We start from the raw sequence: 15755 nt of genomic DNA, 5'->3' as shown, positions 1-15755 counted from the left end.
TTTCCTCATGGTATCTACAAAATACAAAGTCTTGCGGCACCTACTGCCTCCCCGATAATTGGTCACAAGTTCTCCACTGGGAGATGACCCTGTGGCAGTATTGGGGGAATCAGTTGTCCAAGGGCAGAGGTAGATGTGTGAGGTTTGGGAGATCAAGGTTTTAGCTCCAGGGATTGGAGAGAAAGCCAGGGTGAGAGACTGGATGGCCATACCCATGGGGAATGGGTGAGACATAAAGAAAAAGTTGTTCAAGGACTGGGGAACTCAAGGAGTCCTCCAGAGGGCTAGAGAATGTCCAGGATCTACAGCTTAAAGCCCAGGTTGTGTCTTGGTCCCCTAACCCATACTTCAGGCCGTCGTTCTCTAACTTTGGTCTTTTGATTGTACAAGGCTAAACAGATATGACAGTGGGGAAGCTCAGCAAATATTTGATGTGACCAGTGTCATGAACACTGGTGCTCACTGGGACAGCAGAAGAAAACTGACAAATGGCTGGAATATCAACTAGCCACTCTCCAAGACAAGTGAACCAAATTTGTTGGACCTTGTTGCCCAGAGTCCCTTCCACTCAAAGCTGCACCAGGCTGTCTTTCTTCTTTGTCCACTTAACATCTGTACAGTCTTTAAATATCACTTCAGGGACACTTTCTCTTGAGATGATACTTTTCCACCCAAGCCAACTGCCCCTCACAGCACCGTACCCTGCCCTGACTCTCCCTGCACTTGTCAGTGTTCCCATACCACACTTGGGACTCTTCGTTAAGACATCTCTCTCCTAGACCACATGACCCATGAACTCAGGGACCCTGTTGGGATTTGCCTTCTACCCTCTCCCATACACCTGGCAGAAGTTCAACACTTCTTCATTGAATGAATGTGTGAGCAAATAAATGAATGAAGTAACACCCAGGTGTGTGTGTGTGTGTGTGTGTGTGTGTGTGTGTGTGTGTGAGTGAGTGTCCTGGGGATGATATGCAGCTTTGTACATGCTAGGCAAGCTCTCTGTCACTAAGCTATATTCCTGGCTCTCAGGTGAGTTTGAAGTACAGGTGTTTGGGTATGGACCTGTATGTGAGGTGTGAGATCCTTGCTACTAATGGTGGCGCATTAAGTCATCAGCTCTTTCAAGTGGCTGGTGTGAGTTGAGAACAGGGAACTCTACTTCTCCTTTGCCCAGCCCTATCCCATGGCCTGTCAATCACCTCTGTGGGAAACAGGCTTTGGAAAGCAGCAGTCATGGGCACTTGCAGTAACACAGACTATTTATAGCAGGCTTTCCTGCAGAAGACTCAACCTAATGAACTCACATAGGACCCTGCATGGTGACACAGGCTGCCTGGAGGGTCCATAAGGCTTTCTCCTCCTGTTGTGCAAAACTCTTCAGACCCCAAAGCTAAATTGTTTCTACTTCAAAACATCTGGCCTCTTGGCCTTGATGCTCAACCAAATTTTGCCCTGGACTTTTGGTCTTCTGGCCTCTACCTCACAAATGCTGGGGCTACAGGTAAGGGACACCACACCTGTAATTATAATCAGCCCTTCTCTGGAATATGAACCTGGTCCTCCACATCCTGCCCCATTCATGCACCTTTCTTGGAGGCACCTTGGTATCCCAGGGAAAAGTAGAGAAGGTATCTTCTGGGTTGGAACCCCTCCCATTTCTATTTTTACAAATGCATTCAAGTAGGCCCCATTAATAAATACACAGGCCTTGCTTCTCTTATAGCGCCCATTTCCTACCACCCAACAGCCATGGTCAGAATTGGGATGTCCTCGGTCATGTATAGAGCAGCAAAGGAAGTAGTCTGCTTTGTAGGTAGCCAGGACAGGCAGAAGCTTCCTCTGGTTCCTGTGCCACACTTCTGTCACCAAGCCCCTTGCCCTACCTCTGGACCCAGAGCTTGCTTATTCAGTACAAGGAAAATTGGCTTGGGTAAACTCACTGGCCTGACAGGTCTTGAGGAGCTGGCCTTGAAGGACTGACCCTGAATTTCTGGGATTAGCCTTTCCACCTCCTCTTAGTCTTCTTCCACCTTTCTGACTGTAGTCAAGACTTACCAGTCAGCAACCATTGCAGCCTCTGCACATAGCACCTCGTCACCTTCTCCATGCACCTGATGTATCTCTCCATTTCCCACAATGTCCACTGGATGTGTCTCACCATTCCCTGGTGAAGGCAAGCAGAGGCTAATGCACCCCATTAGTGCTGGCTCATAGTCTCAGCACCATAAAATAGTTTATAATCATTGCAACAAACAACTCTTCTCATGTTTTTAAATGCACATCTGTTTGTCTGTATGCTTAATTTTGAAGCAGGATCTCACTTCATGGCCTGCACTGGCCTTGACTTTTCTTCTTTTTCTGCCTCCTGGGTGCTGGTTTGCAGGCATAGAGCATCATGTTTTATTTATTAAAAGATAGTTTTCTTTTAATTTACTACTAGATTCCATGATTCTGTGAAGAAGTGTGGAATGGAATAAGGATGCCATGACAAACGGAATCAACAGATAGTAAAAACCACATCATCTCCAAGTTTTAAAATAGAAAATCCTCAACTCAGAGCTAGAAGGTCCATCCATTTCAAATGGAAAGATAACCACAGGAAGAGAGGGGTCAGGATGTGAAAATGACCCCACAATCTTTAAATGGATATTTTAAGGCTATTTTTAGTTTCCTCTGGTGTTTATAACATGGTATCAAAGGGCAAAGAGGGAAAGAAGCCAATTTTTATTTTGTACTGAATGCACTTATTACAACCTCAGAATAACAAAAAAAAAAAAAAAAAAAAAAAAAAACACCTCTCAAATAGAAAGCAGAGAAGGAATCTGCTCTCTCCTGCCATTCCACCAGAACCATGGCCAGTGTTGAGACATTGTGATGGTTTGACTGAGAATGGCCCCAGAGGGTCATATGTTTGAATACTGGGCTCCCAATTGGGAGAACAGTTTGGGAAGGACTAGGAGTTGTGACCTTGTTGGAGAAGTTGTATCCTTGGGGTGGGCTTTGAGGTTTCAAAAGCCCATGCCATTCCCAGTTAGTGCTCTCTGCCTGATGCTTGTGGGTCAGATGTAAACTCTCGGCTACTGCCACGCCTGCCTGCATGCTGCCATGCTTCCCACCTCAACAGTCACGGACTCCAACCCTCTGAAACTCTAAGTCCCAAATAGACTCTTTCCTCTGTAAGTTACCTTAGTTATGGCCTGTGTGCTTAACATATCTGATTCTGGGTCTTACCATCTACTCCAGGATGTGATCTCAGACCCTGAAGGCTTGGCTTTTTTTTTTTTTTTTTCTACCAGAATTCTGTATTTTCTACCAACTGAGGGAAGTTCTATACAAGCAGGAATAAATGTCAGTGTCCCCTCACCTTCACACTGCTATTATCAGCTGACAAAAGATAAGGAACTGGCTCTCTCCTTCATTAAACCCAAGCATGCTTTAAAAAAAGAAAAAAAAAAAAAAAAAGAGGCAAGGAACTGGGGGATGAGGACACATCATGACTCACATTGATCTCTACACTGGGGAAGAGAGTGCAGTGTTTGGCCAACGCTGCCGCTCGTGCTGACTTTTGGTGTCTACAGTTGGGACCAAGGCATTTGGAGAGCTCCAGCTTCAGTTTCTTCAGCCCGCAGGTAGCTATCCACTTCAGAATAAAAGGGTAACCCAGTAAGTCAAGCCTACACAAGAAGCTGCCTCACACACAGGTCAAAAGCTTTTGTTTACAATATGCTCCTGGCCTACTCTGAGCATTTATTATTTGCCAATTCTCTCCCCAGTTCTGGGAGAGAGATACACAAGAATGGCCAACAGGGAACCAAATGCATTGAGCATTCAGTTGGCCTTGCCTGGTAGATGCTGTCGATTCTTTAACACCCAGTATAACCTTCTACTATAATGGTCTGGTTTAAATGGTCTAAAGTTAAGACTCTAAAACCAAACAGGATTAACCTGTCTCTTTATCCAATAGAGAGATGTTAGGACGTAGGCTCCAATTCATCTGAGCGGACATCCAAGGTCAGCCCAACCAGAACCAAGGCCAGAATTGTTATTGAATGGTTATGTGGAGAAAGACCACATGAACCAGGGGGATTTCCATTGATTACACTCCAAAGGATCTGACATCAATAAGGACTATGACAAAATATACTTGGCCATGCCTCATATCAACCTTAAGAGATGGGAACTATGTCTTCATCATTTTATTTATTTATTTTGGGTTTTTCTTTTCTTTCTTTTCTTTCTTTCTTTTTTTTTTTTTTTTTTCTTGAGACAGGGGTCTCTTTATTAGCATTGGCTGTCATGGAACTTACTATGAAGACCAGGCTGTCCTTGAACTCAGAGATCCACCTGCCTTTGCCTCCTAAATGTTGGGGTTAAAGGTGTACACCACTAGGCCCACTTGTTTTCATTTTACACAGTGAGACTGAGTATAGTTATGTGACTTCCCAAGGCTACCTAGCTAGGAGGTAGCAGACTCTCTAGGCTTATTGTTATTACTGCATGTGTCACAGTAAGCAGCCATGCTTAACAGATTTTCCCTCTTTCCCATGTGTGCCTACCCTCCTAGAAGCCATGGTTGGTAGAAGGAATACTAAGGGGCATGTGCTGATATGCACAACTTAATACCTTTTGACTTGAGCAAACAGTGTCCTTCCTGGGCAGTTCAACAGAACAGTTAAACCTTCTAGCAAGCTTCCCTTGAGGGTACCTCTTGTACACAGAACCTAGGAGAAACACAGTAGTATTGCCATGGATATATTTCTTCATCCTCTCTTTCTCATATCAATTGCCCTGCAAGTTAAATTTGTTGCAAATTATTTAGGTATAATTTGCTGAAGATGTAGAAAGGAAATTATAATGATGAGTGTGTACTGCTCAGGGTTCTCCTTCTCCATTCAGCAAGGAATCCAGCTAGGATGGGCACTGTGATGGTTAATTGTTATTGTAAAATTGACTGGATTTAGAGCCACCTAGAAGGCTCTCTTCATATATCTTTGAGGGGATTTCCAGAGAGAATTGGTTGAGGAGGGCAGACCTGTTCTGAATATGGGTGGCACCATTGCAAGAGCTGGGGTTCTGGACAGAATAGAAAAAAAAAGGGTGTGGGGAGAAACCCCAGCAATCAGTTTTCCCTGCTTCCTGACTGTGGACACAGTATGACCTTGTGTCCCTAATGCCACAGCTGAGACCTTCTCCCTCAACAACTTTCATACCAAGATGGGTTATAGCTCATCGAATTCTGAGCCCAAATACAGCCTTCCTTTTTTTGTCTGTATTTTGTTACATGAAGAAGAAAAGTAACTAATATAGGTACCATTTCCTACTGACCCAATGACAGGCTTAGGAAATCTATTCCTCTCCTAACTGTCCTCAGGACTCAGAGAAATGCCTCTCTCAGAAGGCACCAGTACAGTGAGTAGTTTAAGGACAGGTGTGTTTCAGAGCTGAGTCCTGGGGGAGCTGGATGGGGCTACCATCCTCACCAGGTTGCCCAGCGCCAGGAGCCATTCAGATGCATACATTGGCTTTAGCTTACCCACACTATTCCCTGAGTCTGTGTAGAACAGAGAGTGTGATATATCTTCTGCCGTGGGCTTGGCCTTCCTCCTCTGTTCCACCTTCCCTTCTTTCCCAGGATGCGCTGCAGCTAGAAGACATTTGAGTTGTTGGTTGGGCTACTTGGTAGGTCCCACTGATAGAGCCATGCTGCTTGGCTATCTCAATTTCAGCTAAGATCTACCCTGCACACGGGATGCTCAGGCTCCTCATGCCCATCTCAGCCTCCTTGCCCTTGTCTGGACTATTAAGTAATAGCTATGTAGCAATCACCAGGTCCTGATGTTTCCTGGACACAGTGTTAAGTACTTAATGCGCCTGTGCCATTTCCTCATGGTCCCCCTAGGCTACAGATGTGTTAATAAGAAAACAGAGTGGAGGTTCCTGGGCTTGTTGCCCAGAACCACACTGCTGTAAGTCCTTTTTCTTCAAAGTGAAGATACATAGTCTCAGGTTTATGAAGTGAGTACTTTCATAAAAATAGCTAGGGCTACTCTTGATGAACCCCTTTTGGCCTGAACCCTGTTAGTAAAATCAGCAAATAGGGAACTGACAGCTGACGCCTGATGGCTACACACCTTACGAGAAGCATCCTGGCTGATGGGCTGGCAGCCAGTCAAGCATCATTTAGTCACTTTCATGATTAATGCATGCCTCAGTGGTGCCTGAGTTGACACTCCCCCCACCCTCCACCTCTCCACCACCATGCCTTACCTGGAGAGATGCTTGTTTCTCCATTGAGGGGATGACACTTCAGAGTTTTCAGTTGGGAGCTCCTTTCTCCATCCAGGTCATCTTGAATGTTCTAGAAAACAGGCCATCTTTCCCATCAGAGAGATGTTGCCTGTGGTGGGCAGTTCCCCAGTCACCCTGACCTCAACCTGCCAATCAAGAGCGTTTCCAGGGAGGGACCTAAGGGAGTTAGCACCTTAGGCACATTTAGCCTATATTCTGCAGCAGATTTCACAGGGTGGAGGGTGGGGTCTGGGTTTGGGAGTGAGAAGGCATATGAATGTGTGCATTCATGCATGTAGTATGAAAGAGCACTAGAGGAGCAATGGGTGTTTGCCAGAATGTTCTTTACTAATTTCCTGATTTTCTTCCTACTAGACTAGGTTTTCTGGGTCTCCAGCATGGCAAAAACCCATTTAGGTAACTTCTATGCTCTAATTTTGTTGTTGTTTTGAGACAGAGTCTCATTATGTAGCTTTTGCTGCCCTGGAGCTTGCTCTATTGACCAGTCTGGCCTTGAACTCATAGAGAACTGCCTGCCTCAGCCTCCCAAGTGTTGGGATTAAAGGCACATACCAGTCTACCTGACATTTCTATGTCTTCCTGGGTCCCTCTGTTTTAGAGGAATTCTTTCCTTACTGGGTATAAATAGAATGTAGAATGGCTTAATAATGTCAGCTGAGGCACCAGGCCAGCAAAGGGACCCTTTTGTGAACTGTGGTGAAAAGGGCCTAAATGCTATCACTCCAGGGAGTGCCCAGCCTGTCAGGAGGGCCTAATAGAAGCCATGGTGCAGCCTGGCAGTCCTCATATGGAGTCAAATCATGAACCACTGAAGGTCCCAACAGATGGCCCAGGGATTCTGGGATTCTCCTAGAATTGGGAGATATTAAGAGAGGTGGGAATGAGTCTGGGATGTTGGGTTTCTCGAGTGAAACCATGGAAGGCCTTGGAAATGCAGTCCCATGGTTAAGCCATGCATCCCTAGGATAGACTTCCCCATTCTGAAATGTGTGTTCATTAGTCATCAACCTGCTGAACAGCCCTCACAGCACTGTGCTGTGAAGGGTCTCCCCTCTAGAAGGCCCTCTGATCACTTAGGTGACCAGTATTTTATGCAGGACACCTTTGATGGCCCTGAATGATGACAATCCCCACCTAGCTTAGGTTAAGTCTGAGAGTCGGTCATACCCCCGCTAAGCTTGGTTTGTAGCAACAAAATTCTACTAGTAGTGACCTTACTCTTTCACTCACAAACCCTTCAGGTTGAGTTACCACATATAGAGGACGAGGGTGTAGTTCCATGGAGATCCTAGAACCAATCTATGGAATGAAGTACAGGGGAGTAGGGAAGCCATAGATGTCACCTCTAAGATAAGAGGCTGGTCCTCTTCCCAGTAGTCCCCAGGGAACATCCCTCCCCGAGTCTCTGCCCCCACCAGTGCTAGTCCTGGGGCCTGGCCCAGTCCTTTTAAGATCTAGGAAAGACAAGGAGACAAACTGGAAACAAATCCTCTGTGTGTTATTAGGGAAGGGAGTCAAACCATTCTGGCCACCGAGGGGGCTGTGGGCTTGGGAGGACAGAGATTCTTGGGCGAACTTTGCTTGAGCATCTTTGGCTTGTCTTTTTGGAGGGCTACGCTTTGCAGTTCTTTTCCCGAATGGTTCTTCAGGGAAGCCACGAGGAAGGCACACTGCAAAGAGGGTTGGGTGGTTAGCAGCACACTGGCCACTGTGGATAGATGAACACACATGCACAGCAGGACAGAATTCTCTCCATATTTCTTTCTGCCCAGAGAATGTAGTTTGGGGCAATGGGTTAATCTTATGAAGAATAAGGATGCTCTTATTATATTGGTCACTGGGCAAATTAATGTCTGAGATCTCAGGCTCTTAGGGTAATGCCACTTCATACCCAGCTCTTATGGTTTGAGTGTGAATTATCTCCTGCTGGTTTATGTATCAAGTGCTTCATCCTTAGCACTGCCTTGAGAGGTTCTAGAAACCATAAGAAGAGGCCTCACTGGAAGAAGGTCATTTGGAGGCAGATTTGTGGGAACCAGACCTCCCTCGGTCCTGCCCTTTCTGCTTCCCGTCTGCCACAAAATCAGCTGCTTGGTTCCAGAACGTGTCCCCGCCATGATGCTCAGTCTCGTCTATTTATCCTACCATGATGTCAGCCTCATCCATGTCCCCAGCCATGATTCCCAGCCTCACCTGTGTCCCCTGTTATGATGCTCACACTCACTCACCTAAGTCCTCACTATGATGCTCAGACTCACCTATGTCCCCACCATCCATGGTGCTCAGCCTCACCTCAGGTCAACAGCCAAGGAACAAGTTGTAGGCTGAAATCTCTGTAACCAGGAGCTAAAATAATTCCTCCCTCCCTTAACTTGTTTCTTCTCAAATATTTGTTACATTGATGAAGAAGCCAAGATGCTGCTTTACTGAATAGGAAACCAAAAATCTGTGAGCACAAGGTTCTTGTCCAAGGCCACACTACTCATTAATGGAGGAGCTTCAAGTCAACCCCAGGAGCTTGGGCAAGCCAGCATACTAAACCCTTGAGCAGCCAGAGTCAGCTCACCATATCCCATGACCAACAGGACACCGGCAGAACTGCAGTACAGTGATTACTCTTTTTGTCTAGAATTTTCTTACCTTCCCAAAAGCTAGTTCACTATTTCATACTCAGAGCACTGAAGAAGACTTTTTGAACATAAGCTAACATCCAAAAGAAGATGGGCTTAGGGTATTGCTGTCCATTAATACACTGGAAGTTTGTTGGGGGTGAGAGTGGAATGGTTTGCATTTAAGAACCAGGGATTTATAGACCCTAGATGAGCCTTTTCAGGAAGACAGCTAAGGCACATCTGGGGAGCCACCACTCCACTGACCCAACAGCCATGGAGAAAAAGAACATGCACGGTGGCTCTGCCATCTTGTGCAGCTACATTCCTATGTGGAGATGAGTCATTCTATGGCCGGTAGGAACTAACATTTGAGCAGGGTGAGACCTTCACAGATTCTTCCCTTGGCTTGACTATGGGCCCTACAAACTCCCAATCCATCCCATGCTTGAACTACTCCAATCTCCATCTCTACCCCTTATCTTTTCCCATCTGCCTTCAGGTCATCCTCATTTGTTATCTCATAGGCAAGCCCACCTTTCTTAGTCTCATACTCTCTTATACACACACACACACACACACACACACACACACACACACACACACCATAGACTGTTCCTATGTTCTCTTTCGGTTGGACAATAACACTACTATCTGCTAGTTACCCCAGAGAAGATCTTGGGAACTACTTTAGTTTTCTTATCTCTCACCTTGTATGTTCCATCAGCTGTAAATGTAGTTAATTCATCTTTAAATATTCTCCTGTCTGTTTCCTTATTCCCATTCTCATTACTCCTGGCATGATCTGGTCCCTTCCCATCTTTCTAATTTCACCTGTACTATTCAAATCTCCTTTGGGGAAGAAGTTTTTAAAACGAATATTGAGTAACAAATACAGGCCATGGATGATCTAGGAAAGAATAGCAGGCAGGGGATACAGCAGGTGCAAAGACTGAGATTGGGGCTTGAAGGTGGTGGTGCACACCTTTAATCCCAGCACTTGGGAAGCAGAGGCAGGAGGATCTCTGGTCTAGAAAGCAAGTTCCAGCAAAGATCTCTATACAGAGAAAACCCGTCTTGAAAAACCACACACACACGCACACACACACACACACACACACACACACACACACACACACGCTGAGATTAGGAAGAGGCTTGGTGTGTTGAAGGAACTCAAAGGAGTCCAGAATCAACAGCATATAGGTCAAACTCCAATGATAGAAAGGAAACCCCATGTTCCATCTGAAGCTTTGGCTGTTAGTGGATCTAGACATGGAAAGGAAAGTTGGTGTGAGCTGATTTGTGTCTCCTAAGATACATTGCAACTGGTAACTGCAAATGTGACCTTAAAAATAATGTCTTTTGCAGCTGAAATTAAAATGTAAGTCAGGATGATGTCATATCAGAGTAGGACAGGCCTTTCAATTTAGTATGACTAGTGTTCTTGTGAGATAAAAAACCAACACACAGAGGGCAGATAGCCATGTGCAGATGGAAGCATAGGTTGGAGTTATGCTCAGTGAGCTGAGGAATGCCCAAGCGTGGTCATGGACCAAATGTTAGAGGCATCTTCTTGATTAGGCCTCCACTTTGACCATCTCAGCCCAGTTTTAGCAAATAATTCACTCAGTAAGTTCAGCAAGGCCACTCTCCTCTTGATATCCATATCACTCCCACTTGAGTTTTAGCTCCTTGGGCTAGTTTTAACAGGAACCTTCGCAACCTTGAAGCCTAATCAGTTTCTTCTTAGTGGTTTTCCATCCATTGACTGCTCACTGGCTACAAATCCACAGTTATCTCTTCTGTGTTTGGGGTTTTGGTTTTGAACTGTTTCCTCTATTGTAATAGTCTTAGAAGCCTTCCATCCCATTTATAATAAGCATACAACCCACTTGCTTTTTGTCAAAACTAAAGGGATGCAATAATGAAGGGTTCTACCCATAGCCTACAGAAGGAACATGGCCCTGCTGCTACCTTGATTTCAGACTTCTAGTCCTTGGAAGCACAGAAGTATAAATGTCTTTTTGATCCAAACTGCCTTGCTTGTAGCATTTTGTTGCAGCAGCAATGGAAGTTAAACATAGGGACCGTAAATATGTATTAAACCTGAGCCCAAGACATACCTTTTGGGAGTAGTTGAGGGCTTTTTCTATCTCAGATATGATGGCATTGATGTCATCACTCTCATAAATACCTGGGAACAAAGCACATTCACAAAGCATTAGGGGAGGGTGTGGATCTCAGCAAGTGTCAATATCTGCATGCATGAAGGCCATGTGGAAGTGGCAAACCCAAGAGGCAAGATGGGACCACAGTGGACTGAACTGACCAGCCCCAACCCTGTATCATACAGTGGTATGTTGTCATCAGGAGTATAACTGGCCATAGGACTCAGTGTCCTGGCACTTACAGGAAGGACAAGTTAAGTACAAAGGTCTCTGCTACTCAATGGAATGGGAATTACCTATATGGTAATTATTTACAGTGACTAACATTTGCAGTGAGCATATCAATGTCACTCTTGACTCTAATATTTGGCAAGGACACTGGGTATTAACGCTAACCTGACTGAGGCTGTGCCTCAACTTACTCATCTGCTCAGCAGGGCAGATAGTCCCCCACTTTATGGGGTTATAGTGATGATCAAGCTTTATAGTGTACGTAAGATGCTTAAGCTGCGTTTGACATCTCAGAGCTGTTCTGTGTTTGCTATTATTAGTGATCATTGCTGGGAATGTCAATGAACATATCCAGCAAGTTTATAGCAAGAAAGATCTGAAAACAACTCCACAGCTCCACCCCCAGGCATGTCCTGCCTGGAAGTCACTTCATCTGTGAGACACAGAGCTTGGAAGGAATTAGTGTGACCTAGGTTCAATTCCTCCCACATATTGTAAAGATTTTTGCACATGCATACCTCAAGCCATCACTTGTTTCATATATTTTAATTTCATTTACTTCTTGTGTTTTTAAGAATATTTTAAAAATGAAAATTTGTTACAGCCAACAAAATGAAGTCAGCATTTTTCTAAAATGTTAAAATAAGCTCATAGTTATCATAACTATTACATACACACATACAAATACAGAGAGAGAGAGAGAGGAGAGCACAACCTTGCTCCATGTACCATCTATAGATATTTTATAGGTCACTTGTGAATATACCATACTTTGGGACCTGTACAATAAGATTTACCCAACATAAACTATCATGTTACATTGGGAGGGGGGCTGGATATATAAAGGACTAACCACTGAGCTGCACCATCTATCTGTTCATAGTTACTGTAACTGCATACCTCAGTGGCCAAGTACATTCATGTTATTGTACATCCATCATTACTAGCCATTTCCAGAACATTAGTTTAACATTTTTATCTTTTGCCTTTTGAGGACTGGGGATGGAATCCAGGGCTTATGAATGCTATGTGTGGCCCTTGACCACTGAGCTATGTCCCTAGTCTCCCATTTTAATTTATATTATTTAAGTGTGTGTACATACACACATACATGTGCATGCTGTAACATGTATTAAGGTCAGAGAACCACTTGTGGGATTCGATTCTCTTCTTCCACCAAGTATGATTCAGGGATTGAACTCTGGCTTGATGGCAAGCCCCTTTACCCAATGAACCATGTCTCTGGCCTCCTAATTTTATTTTTTAGAATTGTTCTATTATTTTATGTGTGGATGTTTTGCCTGCATGTGTCTGTGCACCATATCAGTGACAGATGTCCTGGAAGCCCAGGAGAAGGTATTGGAACCCCTCAAACTGAAGTTACAGATGGTTGTGAATTGCCATATGGGTGCTGGGATTCAAACCTGGGTCCTATGGAAGATCAATTAATGCTTTTAACAGCTGAGCCATCTCTCTAGCCTTCCTAATTTAATAAACAGGACTGTCACATGTTGTTTCCCTATTTCAATATCAAAAGGGACCAGTGCTGAGACATTGTCTGGAAAGAAAGAGGCAAGGGAACAGGAAACACCCACATACCTGCTTCCCCAAACCAGTGGAGGCGACCTCTGGCAGCGCGGGTGAGCTCTTTGTAGGCAGTAGCTGTGTCCGTACGGCTGGCATAGCAGACAGGGGGCTTAGTATCCAGTTGTGGTTCACCCACATAGAAGAGACAAACATTCAGCTGGAGGTCACAACCTCCACAGGCCTCTGCCACATATGCACTGAGCATGGACTGAAGGGAAGAGAGACATGAAGTCCACACCTGAGGGCCTGGGAGCTGCTGCTCTCCCAAGAGTTCCCCTGCCATCTCCCTCTAAAAGAACAGTTCTGATTGTGTGTTAGTGTATGTCCAGGTGTGTGTGTGTGTGGGGGGGTGTATGCATGCAAGCACAGGTTCCCACAGAGGCCAGAAGAGGGTATTAGATCCTCTGGAGTAGCAGTTGTGAACTTCCTGACATGGATGCTGGGAATTGAACTTGGGTCTTTGACAAAAGTAGTAGATGCTCTTAACTACTGAGCCATTTTTTAAACCCCAATCACCTTTCCTGATGGCCTAGCATGTGTTTGGTTCAGTGCTGTGTGCAAAGATGGAAAGACATGAACCTGAGGCACAATTTCTTCTCCTGTTTTAACAGGGTGTGGCAGGGACTGGGGCCCGAGAACCCGGCTATGCCACACAGCAGCATGGACATGCTGGGAGCTTGTCGATAGTGAACTCTCACTCTCCAACTGAGACCTGCTGAGCCAGGAGCTGGGTTGTGACTATATCCCTAGGTTCTTGACTGTGTGGAAGTGTGAGAAGAGGTAGTCTAGATGCTTGTGCTGGGTTGAGGGGTGTGGTTCAGGGTAGAATGCTTGCCTAGCAAAAGCAAAGGCCTGGAGCCTATACTCAAAACTGCAGAAAGTTTAAAAAAAAAAAAAAACAATAAAAAAAGGAACATGGTGGTTCATGCCTTTAATCCTAGCACTTGGGAGGCAGAGGCGGGTGGGCTTTTGTAAGTTTGAAGCCAGCCTGGCCTACATAAGCAAGTTCCAGGCAGACCCTATCTCAACAACAAAGATGTCCAGGATGGAAGCTACTCACAATATCTTGGTCAGGAATACCCCCTGTAAAGAGGTAGAGGCCCTGAGACTCATGTTTGTCTTTGTCCTTGAAGTCCACTTCTATGGCCTTCCGCAGAGCGCTGAGTACATTTCTGCTTCCTTGACACTGTAGACCCAGGGCCCACCTGGTGAGACAGGGACATAAGGCCTTGAGGTCCCAAGGACAGTGAGAAGAACGTTGTTTTCTAATGTCTGCCCTCGCTGTGGGAGGGCGGGTCTACAGAGAGCTACATCCAGGTAGAAAGGGGGATTGGGAAGACAATGGCAGGAGGCAGCTAAGACACAGCAACAGAAATGCTCAGCCACCTACCGCCAGGCGCTTTGTAAGTTGTCATGGCTCATGGGAACCATCTCAGGCTTCCAGCTCTGAACTGTGCTTCCAAACCTTTGAGGGACAAAAGGGGGCTTACTTTTAGGACTTACGTCCATTCTCTGTCCCTGGTTTTTAGGTTTTACAGGCCTTTAGGGAGACAAAATTCTGACAATAATCCCCAAAATGCTGGGACATTGCTGGCCTGGGGTAGTCACAAAATTTGTTGTTCATCACAACACATTGAAGCAAACTCCCTTTGGGATAGCACCAAGATTCTCAAGCAAGAACAGAGCGCAGGGACAGCTCTGGCTGCTTGGCTCTGATACTCTGAAGTCTCCCCTCTCAGCAGGAACTCTTTTGTCCCCACAGGGAGCCCATGATCTCATTTTTTTTTTTTTTCTAAGACAGAGTTTAAGATTCCCAAGAGGAGAATTTATCCCCTGATGGATGACAATGTACCTTTCTTTCTCTGTGTCAAGATGGAACTCTGTGCCAGTCTCTTCGGATAACCCCATATAACTCCTCATTAGACACATTCCATGCCCCTTTCCCATCACCCCATACAGCTGTGAGCCCTCCACTCTGGTGCCTTGGGAACCTACTCTGTCTCCCAGTAACGTCTCTCTCTTCCCTTTGACACGCGGACAAACTCCCTGGAAAAGCTGCTACACTACTGATCCCACTTCAAACCACCGCTCTCATGCATCTGCCTTGGAGGGCGCTCTTGCCTCTTCCTGCCACCTGCAGCGGGTGTCTCTAGGAGTCAGTTCACAAATCTTCTATGGCACTTGGGTTGGGAATCCAAAATATACAAAGAAGCAAAACATTTTTGTTCCATCAACTCTCCTAAAATCTTAGCCCTTTTTTTTCCATTTTTCATTAAAATGCACAGATAAATATATTTGTAGAAATGGAGCTATTCAGCATGTATGATTCATAACCTGCTTGCTTCTGCTCCTTTGGTTGCCGAGGACATTTTTCCCCTGCAGTGTAGGTAAGTGCTGAGCATGTTAGGCAATACTCTCCCACGTCTTTCCTTTGCCTTTCCAACTCCAGTCTCTGTTGTTTTCTTCCTATATTCTGTCTTCCCTTCCTGTCTTTGTTGGTCACCCTCTTCTTTAGTGAAACCCTGGTGCTTGCTCAGTGCTCTCTGTCTTCTCTCCTCCCTACTGGGGTAAACATTGTTCCAACCATATACCTGGGCACCAGTGGCTCCCAAAGCCAAGCTTCTCTGCTAGGACTCCTTCCTGGAACCCCTGCCAGGACACTTTTAGAGATCTCCAAGCTCTTAGGAAACTCATTTACTGTGTTTAAAACTATTCCCCCCACCACCACCAACTGACTCTCCTCCCTTTGCCTCCTGAGTGCTGGGATTGCTGGTGTGTCACTAGCCCTGGCTAAAGCCACCTCTGCCGTGCCTGAGCTATCATCTCCCCATCCTACCTACAGCCC

General features: G+C 45.5%; 1 protein-coding gene across 1 annotated transcript in view; it reads right to left on the bottom strand.

Moving 5' to 3' along the window:
• Vwa3a (von Willebrand factor A domain containing 3A) overlaps positions 1–15755 on the bottom strand; it is a 47463-nt gene that overhangs the window by 5857 nt on the left and 25851 nt on the right. Inside the window, exons 16-25 of the mRNA XM_051192833.1 lie at positions 14301–14375; positions 13971–14115; positions 12923–13118; positions 11048–11118; positions 7833–7982; positions 6271–6361; positions 5537–5647; positions 4627–4724; positions 3506–3643; positions 2059–2167 (exon numbers count right to left, since the gene is read on the bottom strand). Of these exons, the coding sequence (XP_051048790.1) occupies positions 2059–2167; positions 3506–3643; positions 4627–4724; positions 5537–5647; positions 6271–6361; positions 7833–7982; positions 11048–11118; positions 12923–13118; positions 13971–14115; positions 14301–14375 (1184 nt within the window). The remainder of the gene's footprint in view (positions 1–2058; positions 2168–3505; positions 3644–4626; positions 4725–5536; positions 5648–6270; positions 6362–7832; positions 7983–11047; positions 11119–12922; positions 13119–13970; positions 14116–14300; positions 14376–15755) is intronic.

Source organism: Phodopus roborovskii, unplaced genomic scaffold (genome assembly GCF_943737965.1).
Source record: "Phodopus roborovskii unplaced genomic scaffold, PHOROB, whole genome shotgun sequence".
NCBI classification, from domain to species: Eukaryota; Metazoa; Chordata; class Mammalia; order Rodentia; family Cricetidae; genus Phodopus; species Phodopus roborovskii.
Note: the sequence above shows the minus strand (reverse complement) of the source record. Positions and strands in the feature narration are given on the sequence as shown.